This window comes from Acanthochromis polyacanthus, chromosome 19 (genome assembly GCF_021347895.1).
Source record: "Acanthochromis polyacanthus isolate Apoly-LR-REF ecotype Palm Island chromosome 19, KAUST_Apoly_ChrSc, whole genome shotgun sequence".
Taxonomy (NCBI): domain Eukaryota; kingdom Metazoa; phylum Chordata; class Actinopteri; family Pomacentridae; genus Acanthochromis; species Acanthochromis polyacanthus.
The window spans coordinates 11,015,527-11,026,829 of NC_067131.1; the positions used below are offsets into that span (position 1 = coordinate 11,015,527).

Genomic DNA, 11,303 nt, shown 5'->3' on the forward strand with positions numbered 1-11,303 from the left:
ATTGTTATTCTAAATGCGTATTAGCTAGCTTACTTGTCATACTAACCCTTAAATGCAACAGGGCCTAATGCTAGCCGTTTCGCAGTTGGTTAGCTAGCTAACTATGCTGAAGTTGAAGCGAAAATATTCTCTACTTCTCCTGCTCATGTCATATCAAATATTGACTCGACGTATTTTTTATGTTTGTGAAAGTTACCGACATGAACCGGTCATTTTCTCCAAACCTGGTTAGACCTAACCAGCCTCTGAGGAAACCTTCCTCCAGCCCCGTTGCTCCTTTCACCGTATCACCGCCGAGACACCTCAACTTATCGGGAGGAACACCTGTACGCCCCGTGTCAGGCGCCATTGGAGACGGTAAAAAAAAAAAAAAAAAAAAAAAACATGTTAAGCTAGCTTGGTGTCCTTGCTAGACACACAGCGAATTAAAAAAATACCTGAACGGCAATGAAAATGTTTATCCTCCAACTTGGCAATGTTATAAGCAAGGAAAGATGTCGATACTTGTATTTTAGTAAGTTCATTCCTCTTTCTCTTTCTTGCAGGCCCTGTAAATTCACCAAACATCAAGGATAAATCTGTAGTATGTAACAGACTTGGAGTTTTTGCATTGGTTAAATCTGTATGTGTGAAATGAAAGCTCCTTTTGAGCACCAATTTTCTTGTTTTCCTTCACAGTTGCTGGGATCTGTGCTACCAGCACTCACTGTGTACTTCTGCAACTACTGTGGTCAGCAAGGTTTGTGTCCTACAATTGGGTACAAATATCCATCATGTCATGTCTGCACATAGCCATGTTGATGCCACTTGGTCCCTAATTGACTACAGGTTTCAGGGGTCTGGCCAGTTTTTCTGGTAGCTTAATGTTGTGTCTACTTTGTGTGTTAAGAGCTGGTGTTTGTGTATTTGAGGATGTGCTGTAGAATGAGCATGGTGGTATGCAGCATATTTTTGCACTGTTGTATCCACATTTTGGTGCAGAATAATTTACGAGTGTTCATTGACAGGGAATTTTCGGTGCAAGCGCTGCAAGAAGGTGCCTTACTGCTCTGTGGTGTGTCAGACAGAGGACTGGAAGGCACATAGACACGTGTGCAAGTCCGTTGAGCCGCAAGTTACAAAGTAAGCTGGGCTAGTCCTGAGTGTCATCTGTTACGATTGTTTCACACAAACAAAACAGCCATTTTATTTTTTTGATCGGTTGAGAAAGTTTTTTCATTTCATCTAAAGCGAGAAACCAAAAGAAATCACAGCTTCACCAATTTCCGGAGACAGAGCTAGCCTGGTGGAGTTGAAGGTAAATGTAGTTGATTAATGTTTTTTTTTTTTTTTTTTTTTTTTAATTTAAGTTGAAGTTTAAAGCTCAAAATTGACATGATTTGATGCAACATTATGGAGAAAAATACTGTTTATCTACTTTTGTCTGTTTATTGAAGCATGATGATCCATCCAGCCTTCAGAGGGTCTATTTGAAGGACTTGCATACTAACAAAATTAATAAAGGAGGAGACTTCCAGGTACAATATACTCAGTTTTTGCCAACTAACAAAACTGATCAAGTCTGCAATGCTAATTACAAAATGTAGTTTGCTGTGCAATATCTGTATTTCCCACACATGGAAGAATCTGTACAGTATCAACAGTAACTGTATATTTGTATTTTCTACTGATGCTCTCTACACTTTTTCACTATTCCCGTTATTGTTGTAACACTTCAAATGTCCCCACTGTAGAATACAGTTTGTTTGTACCTGTGTGTGTTTTCAGGCATGTGTTGTAGAGTTCTACAGCCCAGGAAGATTTTTCCTCATTCCTCAAAGCCCTGAATTGCAGGAAGCTCTACAAAGCATCGCAAAAGAGCTTCAGAAAGTCAATAGCAGCCCCTCAGTGACGACATATGTACCCTGTGTTGGAGAGGTTTGCGCGGTTCAGTTTTCCTGTGATCTGGTGAGCAGAGGTCACTCAAGCTGTTTGACAAGAGGAACACATTTTAACGTACACATTGGCTCAGTTTTTGATTTTTGTCACTTTTCTTCATGTAGAACTGGTACCGTGGCCTTGTACAGACTTTGACTGAAGACCAGAAGATGGCAAATATCCTTTACATTGACTTTGGCAATGAAGAGAATGTCCCAGTGTACAGGATTAGACCCTTGCCTGCCAATATTCAACCATTTTGTCCATGTGTGAGTGCATGTTTGACCCAGTAGGGGTATTTTTTTCATCATCTCAATATATTTTTGCTCCACGAAGAGTAATCATGCACACCCAATCATCAGCTCTGTATAGTCATACATTAGATAACATTCACCCAAACCATTTGTCGTGTCTCACAGCTAGCACTTTGACCTTAAACCTCGTCTCCATTACTTTCAGGCAATGGAGTGCCGTATTGCTGGGGTGGTGCCAGTGGTTAGCAAATGGTCAGGCGAGAGCTGTACTGCAACGAGTCAGCTGATTGTTGGCAGAGCAATGACTGCTAGGCTGGTGGATACACAAGAAGATGGTCGCATACATGCTGTGGATATCCTTCTTTCCATGGGTGGGTTATATGAAGTTGAGTGGGCTGAAAAATACAAGGATGCACATGCAAAATAATTCACAGAAGTAACGCCCAAATTCCCTCCTTTGTCTTTTAGGAAAGCAGCTCAGCACATTCCTCCTTGAGCATGGCTATGCACAAGAAGAAATGGTCAACATAGCACCAACTGAGCAAGATATAAGTAAGCTAGCGCCACACAATGCCTTGTAACTTCACACAGTATGTCAGAAATGATATTGTTCACCATCCCAATATGTTGTGTATGTTGTCAGTTTGGAGAATATATGCCAACTGAACCACTGACCTAAAGTCACATTGCCTAATAGTTGACAGCTCACGTACTATAGTGTTGCCAATAATATGAGAAGAGTTTTCATATCTGTTTTGTTTTCCAGATGGCCTAGTGAATGCATCCTTGGCAAACTTCCAGTGTCTCTCTTTTGGAAAAGATGACAATGCCTGGGCTGAACCACCGGAGCCGCTGACACAGGCAGTGGGCGACAAAGTATCTGTCGTCATCACCCATTTCCAGTCACCTGATGAGTTTATTGTGCAGAAGGTTGAGAATGCTGGTGAGCAGAGTAGTATTTGTTCGGATTGATGCAACATAAATGTTTTACCTGCAACACACATCTTTGCTGTGGCTGACATTTTGGTTTACAGGAGTGATTCAGGATCTGCAGTTAAAGCTGAGGGAGCACTGCTCTCAGGTTGCAGCCCCGCATAACTTCAGGCCAGCTCCTGGTACTGTTTGTTGTGCCCAGTTCTCAGGTACACTTATATACATGTTGATAATTTCTCATTCTTGAAGACACTAGAGTATGAAACAGCTGATTTAATGACAATATGCATGCTGGGTTCATCCAAGTTTCAGTTAAAGTTTTCTATTTGCCAAAACATTCATGCATTTTAGATTGTGATGTGATTTCAAACTGCCCTTATTATGACAGGGGTTCTAACAGTCCGTTTCACAAATGATCAAAATCTAACAAATACAATGGGTGTTTCAGATTTGAAAGCATTTCTGCATACAGTGTAGTATCAAGTTTATACCTTGCGGTGCTAGACATGGTTCGTGTGGACATGTTTTTACCTTTCCTTGTTTTTTCCAGAGGACAAGCAGTGGTACAGAGCCAAAGTTATGGCTTATTCATCAGAGACACGTGTTTGTGTCGGCTACCTTGACTTTGGCAACTCTGAGGAGGTGGATTTAGGCCATCTGCGACGTATTAGCACTTCACTATTGGCCCTTCCAATGCAGGCGATGCCATGTGGTCTAGCAGGTAATAACTTCACCATTTTGAGTGGTTAGAAAATTCAAAGTCTGTTTTAAAGTGGCTTTAATGACTCATTCTTAAGCCTGAAGACATTTAAGTTATTCAGTTTTCTTTATCTATTGTCTCATTCAGATTTCAAGAGAAACCTACTCCTATACCCTCATGATTGAGTAATAGTGCAATAATAATAAATTGCAAGGAGTCTTTAGTCTTGACCTGCTTTGGTTAACTTGAGTGCTGTATTGAAAATCAAAAAAAAAATTTTTCATTCTGCCTCAAACTAATTGTCTTTTTTGTCAACTCAAGCATCTGTCTTTGGGCTCCTTTTCAGGGGTGCAGCCTGTTGGGGAGAGGTGGTCAGAGGACTGCCTTGTGGCATTGCAAAGAAGGGTATCAAACCGAATCCTGCACATTGAGATCCAGGGAGCGCACGAGGGCAAAGCCTTGGTAGCTCTGATTGACGAGGCCAGTGATCCTCAGGCCAATGTAGCCGAGCTGCTAATCTCTGCAGGTTATGCTGCTCCTGCTCCTAATCCTACTCCCCCTACTCCTCCTACCAGCAGTGACCACCAGACTGAGGAGACAACTGCTTCTGCAGAACAAAATGGTGGGAATTGTCTGAAATATATCCTTATGAAATTGGACATTATTTTAGTTTGAACAAGGGAGCATTAAATGTCTGTGTAAATGTAATATCGTACAAGTAGTATGTAAAACAAAGGTGAAAACATCAAAATCTAAAAAATAATGATCAGATTGGAGCAATAATTGTGTTTTTTTTTGACAGAAATCTCTAAAAAAAATGTCACTGACTGATTCTATCTCAATATTTTACAGAACATCAATCACTAGGCCAGTTTGCAAGAATGAAATTTAAATCAGTCATTGTGGCCGTCATGTCATAAATCTGCCTTCCATAGTCAGTTTATTATAAGTAAATGTTTGTGTGTTTCCGCTACTGTTTTCCTGAGAGTTTTGTAACTTAGTTATCAAGTACAAAATCTGATTGAGCTTCGAATACCTGTTGGCCTATTTATGATTCATATTTCTGTGTTGTAATGTGCCCTTTAGTGTGTCCCCCGGTGGCTGAGCCTTTGGTTTGGTCTACTACTGAGCTTCCCTGTGATGGCCAGACAGTGGCGCTACTAGCCAGTTTTGTGGAGAGCCCGGGAGACTTTTACTGCCGAATAGACAATCCTACAGGTATTGTTTCCTCAGACTAGAGAGCTATCATTATTGATTTTTGACCGAATAATCTCATTTATGACAGATAATTGCCACGAGAAGTAATACATATTCTGTTTCTGTTGAGTGTTTTTATTCTTTTTTTTTCCTTAATGAACATTAAATTTCAAAGGGTGATCACTTTGTTTTACTGAATGTGTTGCTGTTGACCATCAGTGATACTGTATTTTTAACAAATTTTTAGATATTCTGTGAATCAAACACTGTTTGGCACTGTTGCATTAGTTTCTATATCAAATTCTATCAAAGAAGTAACAGATGAGATCAAAGTTTTTATATTTTGATGCTTTTGATTTGACAGTGTTTGTGCCACCTTAACAGTTTAATTTATCTGTTTTTGTGTTTGTCAGACCATCAGCAGCTGATAAACCTGGAGGCTGAGTTAAAGCAGCATTGTGAGGCTGATACTTCGCCTTTTGTGCCTAATGTGGGACAGCCCTGTTGCACCGTGTTTCTTGGTGAGACCATACTCCTTCAAATACACTGCCATTTAACGTTGTTTATTTCCAGACATCTTTGACTTGATTTTTAATGCCATTTAGATTGATGTTTTTTTTGTATGTCTTGGGATATTGTACATAATTTACTGCTTGTTCCCCAGGTGATGGAGCGTGGTATCGGGCTATGGTAAAGGAACTGTGTGAAGACAAGGTGGCTGTGAACTTTGTGGACTATGGCTACAGCATGAAAGTTGAAAAGAGCAACCTTCGGTCCATCACACCCCAGCTCCTGACACTACCCTTCCAGGCAGTTCACTGCTGGCTTACAGGTAGTGTGAATGTATGAGGAAGAAAACATCAGTTTACATCAGGGGCATGGCTCAGTGGGTAGAGTGGCTGTCTTGTAACTGGAAGGTTGCCGGTTCGATCCTCGGCCCGTTGAGCTCATGTCGAGGTGTCCCTGAGCAAGACACCTAACCCCCAATTGCTCCTGGTGGGTCGTGGATGCATGACAGCCTCCGCCATCAGTGTGTGTGTGAATGGGTGAATGTGACATATCATGTAAAGCGCTTTGGATAAAAGCGCTATATAGATACAACCATTTACCATTTTACTAGCCAAAAGTGTATCTCACAATTATGTCTTTTTTTCTCTGTTGGGGCTTTCTCATCACCTGGAAATATGTATCAGTTTTTATCCCCTGCCGGCCGTAGGCACGGAGGAGGATATTGGCGTGGGCACGTACGTCAGCATTTCGTTTCTGGAGCATATCTCTGAAACTACTTCAGGGATTTCATTCATATTGCACCCAGGCCATCTCTATGTAGTATAGATGTGCCTTTTGAGGTGTATGACCTTGACCTGATTTTCAAGGTCATAGTGAGGCACTCCAAATATTTTTTGGTTTCCGGATCATATCTCAAACTACTTGAGGGATTTCAGTCATATTGCGCACACTAAGCCTGTTGGTAATGTAGATGTGGTTTTTGGGGTCCATGACCTTGACCTGATTTTCAAGGTCATAGTGAGGCACTTCAAATATTTTTTGGTTTCCGGATCATAGCTCAGAAACTACTTGAGGGATTTCAGTCATATTGCGCACACTAAGCCTGTTGGGAATGTAGATGTGGTTTTTGGGGTGTATGACCTTGACCTGACTGTTTTTTTTTTTTTTATTTTTTTATTATTGTAGTGAAGATGTATCATTTTGTAGGTGTATCGTCCGCTATATATTATTATTTATTGCACTTAGAGGTACTTTATATAAGGCGGGGGATGTTTTTAGCGGAGCGTGTTTATTAATAGTTTGCAAAAGCTCATCTACAGTGTTGAATGCCATATAAAAGAATTTCTTCACCAGAACTGTGTGATAATGAGATAAGAATTCTTCACATATTTGAGTAATGAAAGAAGTAGTTGTTTGAGGGTTCCAAATGTTGAATAAAAAGAGTATATTAGGTTTTTATTGACTGGTTTGTGTTTGAGTTCAGGTGTGGAGCCCCAAGGATCAGAGTGGAGCAGTGAAGCCCTGCTGTGGTTCCAGACTCAGGTGGAGGCCAAGCAGCTCTCTGCACGTGTCCTTTCTGTCACTGAGCAGGGCTATGGTGTGGAGCTGGAGAGCAGAGGGCAGAACGTGGCAGCTGTCCTAATTTCTGAGCATCTAGCCAAAGTTCCTGGAGAGGCTGCCAAAGAGACTCAAACAGAGACACTCTCTGGAAACAAACAACAAGAGAGTGTGAAGAAAAATGAGCACCACCAATTACAGACAAAAGCCACTTCCAAAGAGATAACTGAACAGCAGACTGCAGTGCCAGCAGAAGGTCAGCAAGAGTGTTGATGTCCTCAAGATGAAATGCTGTGTTTGATCATCTTAAAAGCCTAGTTTGATATGTTGTGGTCTGGTTTCAGTTCCGTCTTTTCCAGTGGACTGGAAGACAGTGGAGCTGCCTCTCAACGAGCCCTTTCAGCCTTACGTTGCTGCTGTCATTAGTCCTTCCCTCTTTTACCTAATCGGTCCCACACAGGGTGAGCTTATTCCTCTGTTTCTCATAAAATACACATACATGACAAGAAGTTGCCATGGTTGGCTGTTGTATCTGCTGCATGTGTGTGTGTGTGTTTTTTTTTTTTGTGAAGTAGACCAGCAGAAGCTTCAGCAGGTGATGATGGAGCTGCTTGCCTATTGCAGCAACAACCATGCCACTCTATCCTCAGTTATAAAGAGCAGACCAGCTCCAGGGGCTGCCTGTTGCGCCCAATTCTCTGGTGAGGATAAAAATGATTGTTTAATAAGTATATCTATATTCATGTGTCTTATGACATTTTTTAAGAATTGGGCCTGTAGAATTGAGTGTAAAGTGCATGTTAGTCTTGTCATTGATCACATGTCCCCTCACATTTGATGGTGTCTTTAATTGTCAGTACTATTGACAGAAAGTGAGTAATTCAGGTTCAGTGTTTGCAGTGGCTAAGCTCTCACGAGATCCAACACACTTGGTAAAACGTAGTAAAAGCAACAGCAAATGTACTCATGCGTAATAGCTGACAGTATCCTTAAGCAGTGTAGTCCCTGTGGAGAAACTTTATTTGGCATATAAATGTAGTTGAGTGCCATGAGGTGGAACAATTTTCACATCGCATCAAGGGTTATGTGGAAATTACAACAGAGTTAATAGATAATGTCAGCAGGGGAAAGCCCCATCACTCGGGCAATATCATTCCCTCACACTGTTAATTGATTAAATGTAGGCGAAAGACCAGCTGATCCATCACTGAGCTAGTCCACTCACACAATCTTACAGTATATCTTTCTCTCATTTCTCTCAGTTTTATGTTTGCTCACAGAGTTCTCTCGACCCCACCTGCAGTTCTTGCCCCTGCAGACCAAAGCTGGTAATTCCATGTCTGCTAGTAGATATAATTACATAGTGTGTGTGTGTGTGTGTGTGTGTGCATGGTGGAGTGTAGGAGGTTCTTTAAACACAGTATGCAGGTAGGTGACTTACAGCCTGGCATACATTCCACAGTCCAGCTAACAACAGGGTCTGTTGTAATGGAATTTTTGGTGTTGTCTGTAGAGCAGCTGTGTAGGTAGAATTGTCTATGCTACCCTTTAAATGCGAGTTTATGATTTTTTTTTTGTTTGTTTGTTTTGAAGTTCAAAAAATAGGGAATTTATTTGTGCATGCTTTTGGCCTTAGACATTTTATCCAAGACATCGTAAAAATTCTTTTCATTGTAAAATGTTTAGTTTGAATGCTATACAACAATGCAAAATTATAGAGTTGAGTGAAACATTGCACCTTTTGTTTGTTTTTTACCAGGAGACAATAACTGGTATCGTGCAGTGGTCCTGGAAGTCGGTGAAAATGAGATGAATGTCATCTATGCAGACTACGGTAACAGTGAGAAGGTGCCATTCTCCCGAATCTTGCCAATCCCCATGCACCTGCTGCAGCTCCCCTTTCAGATCACTCGCTGCACCCTCACTGGTAAAGCTAAAGGGATTTTAATTATTTCAGACTTGAATACAAGTGTTCTTTGTAGCTTCTCTGGCCTGTAGCATTTTGCTTCCCCCTACACCCTTCTGCTCCATGTCCTCCGTTCATAGGTAAGGAGCGCTTTCCAGCTGAGTTGCCAAAGGAAATACAGCAGATGTTTCAAATCACACTGCTGGGCGATGTGATTGCCACGGTTCACTCCTTCGATGGTTCTGCCAACGTGCTCCATGTTACACCTACTGTGACGGGTGGGGAACTCAGCGCCATAATCTTAAATGCATTAGATTCTCACACCAAGAGCAACCTCTGTCCAGCTGCCTCCCAGAAGGCCGACAAAACTGACAGCAGTACATCTGTCAGCACCGCAGCTACACCCGACTGCCCTGAGCCCAAAGAAGCACTTGAAATGCAGAAAGGGCAGGAAAGTAGTACTGGGCCAGTTAGTACCACTGGACCCAGTCAGACCTCAGAGCCAACAGACCCGAACCTTCAACAGAAAAATACTTCAGCAGTGCCAGTCAATGGTTGGTCAAGTCAGAACTTTGCTGTGACTGAACAGTTTATTTGCTGTTTTACACTAATATGCATAAGTAATGCTTTTTGCCATTAAAGTAGAATGGAGCAACCTCAGCAAATTATTCAACTGACATTTTCTGATATTTTTATGGTGCGAGTCATGTTACTTTGTGTATTTATCTCAGTATAAGTTGCCTAAAAGAAGGGATGCAAGTATTTAATGCACACCTTGATTTAATGACATTTAACATAAACTAAGCTGACCTTAATCAGTGTATTTGGATCAATATGTGACTTTTTAAGGTGGTTTTATATTCACTTGGCTCTCTGTGTTGTTACCAGATCCTCAGACCTCTGGCTGTTGCTGTCTGAGCCTGAAGACGAAGGTCAGGGCACATTTCACACCCCACTCCCCCCCCCCCCCCCCCCAAAAAAAAAAAAAAAATGATAAAGGCTGAAATTGTTACTTTTTGAAAATAAAAAGTATTCTTGTGTCTGTGTAGAATGTGATACTAATGCTTCATGTCTTCTTTAATTCTGAAATTCGATGCAAATGGAGATGTAGCACCCAATAATGTCATATTAAGGACATTCTATTAGATGATTTGTCAAGTTATTGCCTGTTAATGCATGTTTGTACAGGTTAAGTGCAATTATCACATTTTTAGGACTTCCATTTCATTGCTGCCTGCTACAGAACATCTTTTTTTCCCCCTCTTCTACAGATTGATCATCTGGAACAGCTGATGGAAATGCAGCTTTCTCTAATCAAACAGCTTGTTGGACAGATGAAATGACTTCCAGTATGTAACTTGATCATGTTGTTTGCCATCTTGTTAAATTCAGAGTTGTTTTTTCTGAACCATTTCTCTAAAACTGGTTAATTCTGATTGTGGTCTCCAGAAACGGCCATCCAGGTTATAATTAATGTTTTCTCCTTATTTAAGATGATTATATCCAACTTTTAATTTTGTGTCCCTTTGGAACACTTCTTTCATAACTTTTATGTTTTTAACCTGTGGTTAAATTCCAGTCACTTTTAGTTTTTAATATTTCTGGAGTTTTTCTGAAAAGGGAAAAAAAAATAACACTAAATACACTTTGGCCTACACTTTCTGTTTAAGTGAGCACAAATGTTCAGCCTCAATTATAAAAAGTGTGTATGTGTGTCCTGTAAGTGTTCCATCTTTCAGTCCTCATCACCTGTTCAAGTAGAATGTCCAGTTTGGCGGATTTATGTTTGACAGTTTGTTTAAATTGTTTTACATAAAAGATGTGTGCAAATGTGACAAACTTTTTATAGTGTTGTTTATTTAATTAGACTTTCAGTTTCTTTAGCTTTCTGTCCAAAGCAGCTGGATCTAAAGTGAAATTTTCTAACCCAGTACATGGGTTGTGCTAAAAAAAAGCGATTGCAGTCCGCATTATTCATTACTACATCAACCAATCCAGTCCCTTTTACCAACAAAACTGCTTTTAAGGGGTAGTATAACTCATGTAGTGCTGATTTTTCATTGGCCAACAAGTAACTGCAGCTGCTATATTGGACCTGAAAAGTTAGCAGTTCATCAAAATGACTGGATTTCATACATGGACATGGTCATAATTTAAAGATTTTAACTCGGAGAATAATTGCAAAAGAAGATGCCTTATATTTGTGAAGTTTTTCCACAAAGCCTGTTAATTGCATTCTAAACATTTTATCATACCAAAGACATCAGAAACTATTCTATATTGTAGCCTATAACTTAGGGCTACACATAATCATTATTTCCATTGCTGA

General features: G+C 40.5%; 1 protein-coding gene across 1 annotated transcript; it reads left to right on the forward strand.

The window, feature by feature from the left end:
- Positions 1-200: 200 nt before the first annotated feature.
- tdrd1 (tudor domain containing 1) lies at positions 201-10,746 on the forward strand. The gene is made up of 23 exons (XM_051939974.1): positions 201-335; positions 679-739; positions 1,008-1,122; positions 1,231-1,297; positions 1,437-1,517; positions 1,768-1,947; positions 2,043-2,186; positions 2,377-2,542; positions 2,640-2,723; positions 2,938-3,114; positions 3,206-3,313; positions 3,655-3,825; positions 4,151-4,426; positions 4,891-5,022; positions 5,415-5,522; positions 5,666-5,833; positions 6,995-7,324; positions 7,413-7,529; positions 7,641-7,769; positions 8,828-8,995; positions 9,115-9,528; positions 9,863-9,906; positions 10,246-10,746. Exons 1-23 carry the CDS (start codon positions 201-203, stop codon positions 10,315-10,317), a joined length of 3,447 nt encoding a protein of 1,148 aa, XP_051795934.1. The 3' UTR covers positions 10,318-10,746.
- Positions 10,747-11,303: the final 557 nt, after the last annotated feature.

What these genes read in the sequence shown, in the direction of transcription:
- tdrd1 (XM_051939974.1), top strand. Translation starts at nt 201, where the DNA reads ATGAACCGGTCATTTTCTCCAAACCTGGTTAGACCTAACCAGCCTCTG. An exon ending in ACCAACTGAGCAAGATATAA is followed by an intron (nt 2,724 to 2,937) that starts GTAAGCTAGCGC and finishes TTTGTTTTCCAG; the next exon opens with ATGGCCTAGTGAATGCATCC. An exon ending in AGTTCACTGCTGGCTTACAG is followed by an intron (nt 5,834 to 6,994) that starts GTAGTGTGAATG and finishes GTTTGAGTTCAG; the next exon opens with GTGTGGAGCCCCAAGGATCA.